This window comes from Octodon degus, unplaced genomic scaffold, assembly GCF_000260255.1.
Source record: "Octodon degus isolate 3935 unplaced genomic scaffold, OctDeg1.0 scaffold00066, whole genome shotgun sequence".
In the NCBI taxonomy this organism is placed as follows: domain Eukaryota; kingdom Metazoa; phylum Chordata; class Mammalia; order Rodentia; family Octodontidae; genus Octodon; species Octodon degus.
The window spans coordinates 2,344,156-2,359,490 of NW_004524642.1; the positions used below are offsets into that span (position 1 = coordinate 2,344,156).

The following is a 15,335-nucleotide window of genomic DNA, read 5'->3' on the forward strand; positions in this document are numbered from 1 at the left end:
TGCTTGCTGCTGCCTGCCTTCTTCCTGCCATACCATGAACTATTTCTCCAGTGCAATGCCCCTCTGCCATGCTTCCCTTTGTCTAAACCATCCAACTATGGACTGAAAACTCTACAAACTATGAGCTAAAATGAAACTTCCTTCCTTTAACTTTGGGCAGCAAGTACTTTGTCTCAGCTATGAGAAAAGTAACTAAAAGAGATTTTGGAACCAGGAATGTGGTCATTGACATGACTGTCCCTGATCATGTGGTTCAGAAGTCATTGGAACTGGCTTGTGAGTTTGGAAAAGTTTGTAGATGCTAGTAGAAGAAGCAGTTCCAAATACTATAAGCTGAACTTGATGTGTAATTCTGAATTTAAGTATGCACCAGACTAATGTTGGAACACTGGCATGACTACCATTTGGGGCTTTGATCCAGACTGACACTGAGAATCAAAAGCAGAACTCCAGTAGAATGATTTTAAATATTCTAACTTTGACCACAAAGAAAGTTCTAGTAAAGTTATGATCTGCAAAGATGGAGCAGAGGATAACTTTGCTGTTGAAAAGAAGCAGGACAGAAGAAAAAAGGCTTGAGGAAAGCACAACAACCAGCAGGACGGCAGCCTTTGAGCCTGAAGACTGCGAAGGTGAAAGAGGGCTCTGCCACACCACACGGCCTTACAGTGAGCTGGGTCTCCTAGCACCTGCAGGTCAAACGAAAAGCTTCCCCTTTGGTTGTTAGGTAAGTTTTCTTTACAATGAGAAAAGCAAGATGTAAGTTACGTAAAATTTAAAGAAAGAATTGTCCATTACATTAAAAAGTATCTTTGAGATTCAAGCAGAAACATACTTCTTATTTTTCTAAGCCGATATTGAGACCTCTGTGAATTTCCTTAGAGGAATGTAGCCAAATAAACAATAAAGAACATTTACTTATATAAATATAACTAATCCAATAGTTTTAATTTTAAATAAAAATTCAGTAATTTACAAAATCAAAAAATCCCTTTATTTCACTCTAAACATTTTTGTGAAAAAGAACATTAATTTTCACAATGTTAAAAAGAGCAGCATCCCATGGCCACAAGAATTGCTTCGCTTGCTGATGAATACAGTGCCCTGGGCTGTTTTTGCTCTATTTGTTGATACTCATTTCCCGTAGAATATTCTCTCTTCTGTCACTGGTTAAACAATCCTCCTCTGCTGTTTAGAGCTTGCTGAAAGTACATTCCTGCATCTCTGTCGAGAATCCTAATCTCTATCAAGGACGTAGCTATCGTTCAAGTGTTTTCAAAGAGAAACTACACATTAGAAGAAAAGAAATAGTATGTCACCATTATTTAAAATTCTACTTGTAATATAATTTTTCACTTTCAAACCCCAGCCTTATTGCCAACATGCTTCATTAGTCTGTTTTAGAATTTTTCTTTGAAGAAATTATCATTTTTTACAATGTAGATACTCTGTAGTATACAATTCCTACTGGGAAAAAAGTTTTACTTCACTTTCTATATACACTCTGTTGCCAAAATAATCATAGTTTTACCGTCCAAAATTTGAAAAAGTGCATTATATAAGATTATCTAACTGCCTGTGACTGTGTAAAAATTTAGTCTCAATAATTTTTATATTTCTTGTACCTTAGAAATTATTCATAATATGGAAGCAAGGAAACAATTTCAAATAGTGGATTAAAACTTATTATGATGACTATGTTATGGGTGTCATAGATTCAGATATGTATGTAGATGCAAAAATAGTTGAGTAGATATATGTGTATGTGCATGCATACATATGCACAAGCCAAAAATAATGCAATTCACAAATTATCATCAGTGTTCATTTAAATAGTTGCAACTTGAGAAAAGATCTTGTCTCTTTTAGATTGTTTGATTTATACCCTTTAAACTGGTATAAAATCAAAGTTTTGAATATTTTAAGCTAAATACTTAATATGAATCTGAAGTTTTGATTCTCTAACATGTTTTCTTCAGACCGGCAGTATTGGAATTGTAATGTATGATCATAGCACTGGCATATTAAATTAGTTCTTTTATTCTATTGCTTGGAATAAATATTAAAATACTAATGGAATAATAATTCTTTTAGTTCATCATATTACATCTATCCTTACATTCTCATTGTCCGAATTTCCATAGAGGCTGGATTCATGATCTTTTTACTCAATATTGAGAGGAAAAGTTACTGTTTATATTCATTTAGAATTTATTGTGTTACTAACAATAGGCCAGAAAAAAACTATCTGATATAAAAGGAAGAGAAATATAATTATTGTTACTGGTAAAGTGTCTTATGCTCCTTTTCCTCTTCAGTTGCCCTCAATTTGCTCTAGAATTTTCATTTTCATTGAATTATTTGAAATTCATGCATCTTTCTTAATTACTCAGTTATGTGTTCTCTTTGGTTTATGCCTTCACTTTAAAATTAACCTGCTTAGAAAAAAAATTAACCTGCTTAGAAGAAGGAGCAACACTACAACGAGAAGGAAGGAGGATGAAGAATGAATGGGTGTCAGTAAAAAAAGGGAGAGGGCGACAGAAATTCAGTTTTGGAGAATATTCTTATTTGGTTTATTAGTAAAATAACTGAAGTTTAATTTCATGTGACATCATAGTTATATAACAAACTACAAAGGAACCATCCTAGGCATTTTTTTAGCACATAAGATGAGCTTTCATAATGGCTTCTCTGAATCTGATTTTTCAGTAACTATACCAAACTGTCTAAAATATTGCCTTTGAATGATGTTCACTGATTTAGTGTGACACATAAATCTATCATAATCTGATCCTGTACCTTTCTAGGGATATCTCATAGTTGTTTTCAAGAGAATCTTACATGATAATAAATATTTGAAGGTTAATTTCATATCCTTATTCCATTTCCCATTTCTATTAATGGATTGTCTAATTTTTAGTCTTAAATGTTATCTATTTTAATATGAGCAATGGATGCCATATGTGCACAGTACAAATATCGTGTAAATGTTTGAAAACACTGAAGGTTCTACAAACAACACATTCTGAACTCCAAGCTTCCATAAAAGAAACTTCATAACTCTAAAATGGATATATATATATATAACAACATTCCTGAATTTACCAATGAAACACTCACTTTCTTCTGTTGTGCAATTTTTGCAATTCTATACTTAAAAACAGGAATAACTCTATAATCATGAGTATATTATTTGTATTGCTACATTTACTAGAAGTTTTGATGAACTAAAGCCTACACAGAACCTAGCAGAGGCTAAATTCCTGAGTAACTAATATGTGTTTCATTACACTAGATAATTATTTTTTTTCTATATTTTCACTAAACAGTGATTCCAAAAGTGGAGTAGTATGAGAATCGCTGGAGATTTGATTAACAACCAGATTGTCCAGTCCCACCCCCAGGGCTTTTAATGGAGCAGGAATGGTTTGGACCAAAGATGTTTCACTTGTCAAAAATGTATATATTAAAAGCTACATTATTAGCAGAATGAACAAAACATATTTATTAATTTAAGCACACTAAAACATCCACCAGATTAAGACTCCTTCACTTTTTTCTTCTTATGTATCTTGGAATGAAGATACATAAACTTACCAACCTATTCTATGGTAATCTTAGGTACCATATTAATAATATTCATATTCACATGACAATCCATAAAAGAACTAAACATCATTAGAAAAATATGGTGATGAATGGAATGTTAAGGTCATAGAAATATCTGAGCTGGCCAAATAGGTCAGCAGATTAAAATGCCTGCAAGCAGGTGCAGGGTCTAGGGTTTCAATCTCAGAGGCACCCTGATACAGCAATTAAGACTGGGTGTGGTGGTGCGCGCCTGTAATCCCAGCTCTTGGGAGGCTGTAAACAGGTGGATCACTACAAGTCAGATCTAGCAGTGAGACCCTGAATACCCTGTAGACCCTTCTCTAAAATACAAAGGAAATAAAAAAGCTCATAGAAATATCTAACAGTGACCATATAACCTTCAGTATTTTTCAAGTTCAGTGGCTATCATTTGAAAAAGAGGATTTATATAAAGTATGATTCATACCATATATTTTACACTATAAATTTGATTAGTTTTAAAACTCTTTCAAAAGAAATTAACCATTAGAGTAAAATAAATTGAAGATAAAAACCATTAATTTTTGAAACTGAAAAATAAAACATGTACTTTAAATTTTTAAAAAGTTTGGATAAATTATTATCTTTGTCAATTTCCAGCAGTCTGGGTATCTGAGGCAAGAATTCAAGTCTTGCCTGAGCAAAATACTGACTTAGTGAAAAGACCTCTCAAAACATAAAATAATAAATTCAAAAATTTTGGGCCAGCCAAATAACTCAGCTTGTTAAAGTGCCTGCTTAGGCAGGCGCAGATAGCAGGTTTCGAGTCCAGGCATGCTGTGCCAACCGTGCCCCTGGGGTGCACCGAGACAGCGATTAAAGCTGGGCTGCTGGCATGCGCCTCTAATCCCAGCACTTGGGAGGCTGAAAACAGGAGGATCACTATGAATCTGATCTGTGTAGGGAGACCCTGTAGATCCTGTACTAAATACATAAAAAGGGCACATTCCCAAAAATTTCACCAAAATTCAATTATATTTAATGGAATGGTAACATTAAACTCTTTTCCATTTTGGGAGACATGCAGTTTTACTATCCCCCATATAAATGAATACTTAGAAAAAAAACCCTAGTGCTTGCATAATCATACTGTCTATAAAACATTAAAGAAACAGGCTATTTCTAAGCAAAAAAAAAAAAAAAAAAAAAAAAAAACAAGTTAGGCTCTACTATACTATTTTACTTCTGCTTCAGTAAGTTTTATTACTGAATAAAATGAAATATGCAAGTTATTTTTCAAGTTTTTTGACATCTACATTTTGATACCTTTATTTTGATCACTGTCCCTTTGACTAGTAAGTACTCTTGTTTGAAATTGCTTCAAGGAATAAGACATGCTGTTGAAACTTACTGCTGCTAAAGAAAAAGTGCTCTCAAAGCAGGAAAGCACCGGCAGGAAGAAATCTGTCCTTGACGTGAATATTTTTAAACCTGCTTTAAAAGTAGATATGGAATGATCATAATGAATTTGAAAACCACTTAAATGTTCTAAGAAAATTGTTCTGACACACTTTATCTGCTTATTAAACTTTATCGCTCATCTATGTTAGGTGAGGATCATATAGCACTAACCCTTGAATGAAATGTGACCAAATAACATTTACGTAGCTATGTTTCAAGTCTCCTTTCCTTTAAATCCCACGAAGCTGTATCTAAATGTGGAAAAGTCTATATTACATGTTATATTTTTAAAAAGTGTTATCCAATCCCATCAAATAGAAATAATATAGGTCAGAAGAGGATAATTCAAATAGAAACTTGTAATTTTCGCAATATATGGAAAACAATTGCTATTTTGTAAAGCATGGATGATATCATATTTTAATTTTATAAATCAAAGGTTAGGAGAATAAAATTTAACTTGATTTTACCATTTGCCTGTTTCCCTTCCTGCATGGTGCATTTTCTTTCAAGGAGTAGTTAAAAAAAAAAAAAAAAACTGTAAACTTTTGTCATATTTTTCTCACTAGGTCAGACCCCTTCCTCTGAAAAGTCAGCATAAAAGGTGAAAATGATGAATCTAAGTTTTCTAGGCATGACAATTTGAAGTGATGAAAAATAACATATTACATGTGTCAGAAATTTGATTCTCCTGGATCAATTACTCAATTTATGAGGTAAAATTTCAGCCATGACTCATAAAGGCAGAATCTCTGGTGCTTATTAGTGACACAAAGTTGTTAAAATACTTTTATCGCTTTCAAATTCCATACACAAAGCAGAAGCAGGGCAGGGAGATGGCTCAGTAGAATAAGCATTTCCCTGGCAAGCGCAAGGGCCTGAGTTCAATCCCCGGTTATGAGAAAAAAAAAAGCAAAAAGAAAAAGCAGAAGCTATTCAGTGAGCAAGACTTTCAGCATTGAAATTTCATAAAAAAACAACTAATGCTAATATTGAAAACAAGTTACACTGCACTGGAAAATAGAAAAGCAAAGGCTTAAAGTTATTTTTATTATTTTCATTCTTTCTTGTGATTCCTTAATTTCAAGCATTTCTATTAATTTCTCCCACATATGATTTATTTGTGGGATTCTGGACTTTTATTCTAAGGTTAAAAAAAAGCAATACAATTTTTAATGTAAAAATGACAAGCTAGTTTTATTTCGGTTTTTTTAAAAGATTGATTGATTGATTGATTGATTGATTGATTTGGTTCAGGGTCTCGCTGCACAGCTGGAACTTCCAGGGATCTTCCTGTCTCAACCTTCCCAGTGCTGGGATTACAGGCGTGTGCCACCACACCCAGTGGTGTGGCTCGGAGGCCTGCAGGACACAGGGCTGGTGTGGTGTGCGGTACTGGAGGTAAAACCTTGCACTTTCCAGGCAGGTGCTTAGACCACCAAGGTGTGTCCCGGGCCCTGCGATTAACTTCCAACATACAGACTAGAGATATTTCCAAGCCACATTAAATTAAGTATTCCTGCCACTACAAAAAAATGCACTTCAAAAAATAAAATAAACATGTATGTATATATTATTATTCACTTAATTTTATACCTTTAAAAGAGAGTTAATGAATAAACAAACATTACTCAAAATACTAGAATTGAAGTGAACAGATTTTTAAATGAATGCAAAATTAATGTTAGCTTTATTAGTTGTTTTAGAAAGAAACAACTATGCTTTTCTACGCATATTCAGAGAATTTTATGAATAAAAGTAAGATGTTAATGGAAGAATAGTTCATGAAATGAGTATTTGCTTCATAAAGCTTTTAGCTTTCTGTCTAAAAAAAGTATCAAATAGTTGAATTAATATACAATTGCATGGCACAACTATTGTAAAGAGAACAAAATTGAGGAGGAAGATGAGCCGAGCAGGTGTGTGCTCCACTGTGGGCTGAGGGTGAGGATCAGTCAGGGAATGAGGGTGGCAGGTGGGTAGCTGAGGAAGGGGTGCCTGAGTCTCCATGAAGAAAGAAAATGTGGTCTGAGTTCTGAGATATTAATATGTAGGGAGTTGTAATCATGCAAACTAAGTAAAATAGATACCTACCATATCATGACTGATTCTGTGCAAAATTATAGGCAAACTCTAGTCTACACAAATTCAGTGGAACTCAAGTGATGTGATGTCAGATGATTTTGGGCTCAATGAAAAGGAGGTGCTGCTCTTGGGCAACACTATTCCTACTACATTTCAGACAGAAAAAGATTGAAATAGACCTACAAATGACTTCAGCAAGACAATTGAGACTAAGAAAACTTCTAACTTCTTTGTCTCAGAGTAATACAATTTGTACAATTCTTTCATATTCATTGCCATATACGCACAAACAAAAATACACAGAAATATCTCATATGAAGATGTCTTATTTGCTTTAAGTGTTGTGAATTGTCATTATTTTTTCTTTAAATGTGAGAAAAATAGTAATGGAGATGAATTGTCCTGCACTAGATCATACATCAATAAATGTCAGGATTGGACTTCTACCTATAGTACCAGCTATGAGAGACATGTTTATTCTACTTTCTGCTCCATTGTTTATGACCCTCTACCACAGTACTGAAAAGACAACTTGGGACATCACAAACGACGCTGAAACAGATAACTATGAGTTGTGAAAGCTTCCACTTAGAAATCAGGCTATGCGACCAGAGAAAAACATTCCTCTCTCAGAATGTCTTTAATAGGAAAGCATGATAAGTATTAAGAAAAGTGCTTCAATCAACAAAGATGTGTTCTCTGTATTTATATAAAGCAGAGGCTTGATGACAAAGCGTTCCTGCCTCGTGCCTCTGCTGTCCACCCTGCTCTGCACTTCTGATCTCAAGGAGAGCAGTCTATTGGTTTACTGATGCTTCCTTCAATCAGTCTCTGTCATCATGACTCGAAGAACTATGGTTAACTCTGATGATGAGCAACATTCACCCCCCGGGCTACAGAGGCCCATTTTCTAGAGCATATTAAAGTGTGAAAACCCAAGTATCATTCATGAGCCACCAGATGGAAGGAACTAGGGAGTGTATACCTGAGGTCAAATAATGAGGTTTCAATCCCCCAAAGAATGCTTTCGCACAAGTGCACTACTAGGCTAAGGCACCATCAAACATGTACATTGCAAGTTGAATGGCGCCATTAAATATGTGAGACTTAATCCCACAATGGGTGATAGTCATATGGCTTTTATCCTATGTATTCCTGACATTTCGCACTGTGTTTTTCTACCTGGACCCTGCCCGTCCTCCTCCTAGCTGAGTTTCTTTAATTGAATAGTGGCCCATGAATTTTGTAGTTCTGCATTACCACCTAAATACTAATCTAAGTAAACCTTTGCTGTTTTTGTGTCTTTTCTGTACAAGGATACATAGACTAGGAAGTCTACTGGGCAGATTGGCTTCATCAAACAATCAATTTAAAGAAAAATTATTGGGTTACCAAAATAATTTTTCCTAGGCTGTAATCCAAAAATATGCATAGGCTTCTATATTGCTTTATTTCATTAAATTCAAATATATTAAAAGTATACAGTTATTTGCAAAAATTTTAGATACAATTTAGTCAACAATTCCTAGCAATAATAGTCTGTGAACAGAGCTACGAAACATTGTTGCTTATGACTATTTGGCAAAAGTGAACAGTGTCAGAAAATAGCTTTGTCTAATGAGACTTTCATGGAAAAATGAATTGAAAAATGATGATCTCGTAGAGATAGTTTCAGTTTCCAAATTTATGTATTTGTTTCACAAGCTTTGTTTAGAGTTTCATTAAATGTCTTTCCAAATTAAAAAAGTTCCACACTAATATATGCTCAAAATATAAACTGAATATTTAATTTTTTAAAAAGCTTCTTGGGCCTGGGAGACAGCTCAGTAGAATAAGTGCTTGCCTGGCAAGCGCAAGGGCCTGAGTTCAATCCATGGTTCCACCAAAATAAATAAATAATAAATAAAAAGCTTCTTGCTACAACAGACATGTTGCCATTAATCTTCTTCAAAATATCGCCCCTCTTTCCAACACATTTATGCAATAATTCTTGCCACTTTCTGAAACAGTTCTGGAACAGTTCTGAAACTCTTTCAGGAGAGTCTTTATGAGGTGTGATCAAAATTTAGTAACTGCTGCTGCTATGTGCTACCCAATAGAAAAGCAGGGTCTCCAAATCAAGATAGTGTGGCTGTCTGTCTTGGTCACTAGATCCAGCATCCTGAAGTCAAAATGACCATGAAATGTAAACGTGCTGAATCAGTTCAGGACATTGAGTCAGGACAGCACGAAGGCTGTCACAGGAGAGGTCTTCCAGAACTGCTGCAGAAAGTAGCAAGAAAGATGGTACTTAGGCAAGGAAAACAAGGGGGAGTCTTTTCTAGATTGATGCAATGTATTTTCTTTTTCTTTCCTGTTGCTTTCTTGGCTTTATTTTGTTCTCACTTTTATTACTACATATTTGCAGTACATAATGATTATATATGCTACAAGGAGTTGGTATATGTACATGATACCTTTCAATAGGTTTTACCCTTTCCCTCCACCTCCCATTAATTTTTTCACCATCTGATTCATTTATTTATATTCTAATACCTTATAGATTGAGTTATTATATAAACAGCTTGAAAATCAGACAAACAGGCCAAAGAATATATCAAACATGTAACAGCAATATAGTAAGACAAAGTACAATTTTGGGTAAATTGTCCACACTGAAGAACAATACCTGAGAGGCAATGTATATTCTGCTTCAATGTATATTTATTGATTGATTGACTGTTGATTATTGTGGTAATGGGGATCAAACTTGGGGCCTTGCATTTTCCAGGCAGGCCCTTAAGCTGCCAAACTATATTGCTGGCCCATGCAATATATTTATTGACATATATATATATATATATATATATGTATATATATGGCATTCATTGTCTTTTATGAACATATGTCATATATTCATATGTGGTTATATTTTTCTAACAAGTTTTCTCTACAATTTGCAGTATCATTTAAAACTAGAGATAGAAGTCTGAGGACCTGGCCTACTTAAACTTTTGTCTAGCTTTATCTCTAGAGCAAAACACACAAAATGAATGGATGAATACATAAAAAAAGAGAGAGAGAAGCTTTTCATAAGAAAATGACACAGATTGATTGCAGAGTGTTGATACTAATACATCATTGGGGAAAAAATAGAAACAGAAGAAAATATATAAAGAAATGAGTCATTTGTAGAAGAGCTGGCCAAATAGCTCAGTGGACCAAAGTGCCTGCTTAAGCAGAGTACAGTGACTGGGATTCGATCTCTGGCCTGCTGTGCCAGCCCCAGCCCCGGGGCTTGCTGAGACAGCAACTGAGACTGGGCGTGGTGATGCAATCCTGTAATCCCAGTGCTTGGAAGGCTGAAAACAGGAGGCTCACTATGAGTTTGATCTACATAGTGAGACCCTGTATATCCTCTATTAGATACATTAAAATAAAAAAATAAAGAAATGTGTCATTTTTCACCACTTTTCTAAACATGTTCCTCTTATATTGTTCAATTGTTACAACATCTTATGTTTTTTTTTAACTTACTTATAATGGAGTTGGAATTAGAGCTTCTTACTACAGCACAATTGGAAGTTAAGAAGGAGCTTTCAGGCATCCACTGCTTTAGCAGCTTCAGACAGAGAACTGTTTCTAATCCCTTAAATAAGGATCTCTAGATCTTGGCTGTCACTTGGGAGCAGGTTATTCTTTCTTAGAAAGGCTGCCATGTTTATTGCAATGCATTTGGCAGTATACATGGTCTCTTCCAAGAGAAGCCAGTAATGCCTTTGTCCTTTGCCCCAGCCGTAGAAGCGTCTACAAACATTGCCAAGCATCCCCAAGAGGCAAAATCACCTATCATCTTTCCCTCTCACACCAGTAAGAACCCTTGAGCAGAACTTTCAATGATTCAGTGTGTTTTGATATTACTTTTAAAACTTTTGCTCTGAAGTTTATATTTCTATTATCAGATGTACAGCTTCTTATTAGAGTTAACTACATAGAATAATAAGAAGTCTAAAGTTGTTTCATCTATGACATGGTACTTTTATCTTTGGTGTGAAAAAGCATTCAGCAAACATCATATTTGCTTCAAGTATGGAGTTCTCTTATAAACAAAACCAACATAATATTAATCTGTTCTTTTGCTATTCAGAATAAAATAATTAGGCAATAATGTATAGCTGAATCAAAAGCACAATGTGTTGTACAAGCAAAGGTATTAAATTCTAAAGTTAAATTCTACCTTTAATATAATCATCCAATATTTTTTTTGCATTACCAGGGATTGAACTCAGGACCCTGTGCTTGCCAGGCAAGTGCTTATTTTACTGAGTTATCTGCCCAGGCCCTGATCCAGTAATTTGATTGGCTTAGCAAAAGGCACATGAATATCAGTCAACTATTTTCTAAATTTGAATTATTATTTCCTCATGGACATTATGAACATAACAAAAGGGGAAATGAAAGGACATACACAATATATATAATGGAACTCAGATATTTGTTTTTCTCTTTTCTCCTTTTTTGGGAGGAAGTGCTTTTGCGATATTGTAAATTTGTTCTCTGAAAATTTTAATTATAGACTTGAAGAGCTCAACCAACATTTTTAAGTCCATGTTATACATGAGTATCAGGGAGGCCACAGATGCAAAATCAGCACAGGGAAGCACGGCAGAGAAGCCAAATGCCCAAGGGAAGCTCTTTGAAGCAGAAGGAAAGGAAAGAAGAAACTGGAAACTGCTGACTATAGACAGTTAAGTTTCCTAGGTCAAAAGGAGGTGGGAAATTGGACAAGAAATGGGAAATGTCAAGAGGTGAGTTATGCTGAAGAGTGTTTCTCAAATTTAATGTGCTAAGAGTTCCTGGAGATGGATAATGTTGAGGTGCAGATTTTGCTTCAGCGCTCTGGGCGGGGCTGAGCATCTGTACTGTGGCATGCTCCTGATGTTGACGCCCTTGGTGGGTGCACTGCAGACTGCATGTGCCCGGGCCCCAGAAGTACACACTCCACACTCAGCACATCTCTGGATGGAGAAGCGCCAACACTTTCTTATCATAGATCTGAGATTGGAAATGGGAAACTGTTAAACTACAAGAATGACAAGGATTTCATTTTCTCCAATTCACCACATATAGTTATCTGCTGTCTTTATTCATTCTTTAGAGGAAATCACAGAATATAATGTTGATTTGATATACAAGTTGATTTCTAGTTCTTAAAATATACATATGTGATTCCACTAGTGAAATGTCACTATGATTGGTGTTTTTCCTATAGCATTAGACAAAAGTATTCCATGGTGCTTTATCAGATAGCATAAGGAAAACCTCAAATTTATTAAATAAAAATTAAGAAACCACTGATTAGTTTTAAACAAGTGTTACAGCTCAGTGCTGAGTTTTGGTTCAGTCTTCATGACAATCTGGGCTGCGCTTCGGTCCCCGTCATCCCATTTCTCTTCACTATGGGAAAACCGAATCCTGGCTTATTTCATCCTATCCCTCCAAAGCAACTCCTGGAGGCCTGATGGCAGGCTTTGGCATTTTGTCAATGTCAAGGTGTGTCAGGAAGAGAAGCAGATACAAAGATGACAGATAGATGAGGTAACCCTGATGGAAACCATCCGCTGGGGACAAGGCTGCTGCGGTACTGTAAAAATTGGTGTGCTCAGGCATAGAGGCCTGGAAACTGAGCACACAGCACTGCATGTAAGTAATGATAGTCTCTTTCTCAAAAAGGTCTGTTGGGGAAGGAACATGACCATAGCAACTTGTTCCTATGAAAAATATTTCAGAATAGTAGCTTGCTTTTCTTGCAAGTTACCCTTGCGTGAATATGTTGTATATGTAAGCATTTGTCACAGCTTTGTGCAAGTAAGGATTTTCCCTAAAGATGACTTCTGTTCTAAAAAGGGGAAAATGAAATATTTCTTACATAAAAGGCTCATGATCAGCAGCTGCAATGCTAAAGTGACACGTACTTTAATAATAATGATGCACAACTCAATAATCTACTTTTCTTGATAAAATACAAAATTCATCTAAAGTGATTAAAACATAAATGAACACATTTCTTGTTTTCTAAGCAAATGTGAAGTTTACAAATAATCTAGATGAATTAGAGATGGTTTAAATGAATAAACTAAGGTACAGAGGTTGTCACTATAGATGACAAACACCACCCTATTTGGAGTAGTCAGCATGGCTAATTTTACTCTATGATTTAAGAGATTCCTGACTAAATGTGACATACTTTCTACACAAGTTAAAATTTAAATGTCTTAAAACTTCATCTGCTCTAGAGATATCACAGAAAACACTAAGTGTTCACATTTAGATCACCGATATAATGCTAATGATAAGTAAGATAATTATTCAGTCCATTCATGTTTTTGTGCCTAAAGAGTGCTGCTGCTTCACCAACAGATTCAGAAGAAAGGCAGTTATATTTTCTCAATAGTTCCGTGGGACGTAACTATTAGGCTATATGAATCCATATTCTGAATATACATATATAATTTTTCATGACATACAGGACTTTAGAGAACAAGCCCCAAATTCCTTCCACCAATTCCTTTGTCTAAGAGAGGCAAAGTACAGAAGCATGTTTTCCTTCCAGAGCTTGTTGAACTCACCCCATGCGATGGGTAAGAGATCCAGCCCAGCTCCCCTTGAATCGTTTTGGAATCCAAGAGATTGACTAAAACAAAACACAAACACACAAACACAGTTAACAGTAATCAATAATTAATGTTTTTCTCTTAAATTAATGTTGTCTGTTACTTTGAATATTGCTGTTCAAAAATATGACCTATCATTTTAAGTGTATGTTTTATTACACACATATAATAAAATGAGATTTTTTTTAAAGTGATTAAAGAAAAATTAGTGAACCTAAAGTGGCTATGGCCTTTTAAAATTTTTTGTTCACAATAAAGTTAATATCCAGTATGTTGATACTTTCTTACAGAAAAATTAAATGTTAAAGTAGAAACAATAAATATTCAAAATAAAGAAAACAACGATGAGATATAAAGCAATTGCAAAGATGATTTATTCAATAGATTTACAAGGGATTGACCTATGGATGAATGTATCAGATGCATTTTCAAAATTCATCTGTATCTTTGCTTAGTCATCTTCCTGTTGTCCCCGGCCAATTCCAAACATAGTACTCTGGAATGTGTGTTCTTAGTGACACACAAACTATGGATGCAAAAATCCTCAATAAAATACTAGCAAATAGAATACAGCAAATCATCAAGGTTATGCACCATGACCAGGAAGAATTCATCCCAGGAATGCAAGGATGGCTCAACGTATGCAAATCTATAAATGGAATATGCTACATCAATACAGCCAACACCAAAGACCACAGGATCACCTCAATAGATGTAGAAAAGGCTTTTGACAAAGTCCAACACTCATTCATGACCAAAGCCTTATAGAAAATTGGAATAAACGGTGTCTACTTCAATTGGATAAAAGCCATTGATGACAAATCAACAGCCAACATCATTCTAAATGCAGAAAAACTGAAAGCTCTTATGCTAAAATCAGGTACAAGACAAGGAGGTGCACTATCACCACTCCTATTCAATACAGTTCTGGAAACATTAGCTAAGATATTAGACAAGAGAGAGAAATACAAGTAACATCTAAACTATTAGCTTATATATGATAAAGAAAATAACTAAAATATTAAAATCAAAATAAAAAATGTAGTACACCTATAGCTTAGCTTATTTAAAGAAAGCATTATTAATCAAAAACTTTAGTAGTTGTACTGAGAATTTTGTGGTAGTTATTAGACAGCCTGACTCCTATTCAATATTTATGAACAAAAAGTAAAATAGAACACAAATATGGTTGCATTTTAATGTATTATTTAAAAAGGCAAATTTATCGTTAAAAGTGTTTCTTGGTTTTCCACCACTAATTATAAAATATTAGAGGGACTTTGAATATAGTTAATCACAAGTCATTTTGACCGGAGATCTGATCTCATACCTTTTGCAAATAAGGACAATATCAACTTAACCTATTATTGGACTGAGGAGATAACTCAGTGGCATAAGTGTCTGCCAGGCAAGCATAATGTCCTGAGTTCAATCCTTGGTATTGCATGCCGTGTCAGCTCTGGGAACCTGGTGCAGTGGCACAAGTGTGTAATCCCATCACTGGCGAAGCTGAGACAGGAGGATCACTATGAATCTGAACTATGTAGGGAGACCATATATATA

The 15,335-nt window shown here is 34.9% G+C and overlaps 1 protein-coding gene across 1 annotated transcript in view; it reads right to left on the reverse strand.

Moving 5' to 3' along the window:
* Epha3 (EPH receptor A3) overlaps window positions 1-15,335 on the reverse strand; it is a 383,817-nt gene that overhangs the window by 351,709 nt on the left and 16,773 nt on the right. The window contains exon 2 of the mRNA XM_023719233.1: window positions 13,728-13,792. Coding sequence (XP_023575001.1) covers window positions 13,728-13,792 — 65 coding nt within the window. The remainder of the gene's footprint in view (window positions 1-13,727; window positions 13,793-15,335) is intronic.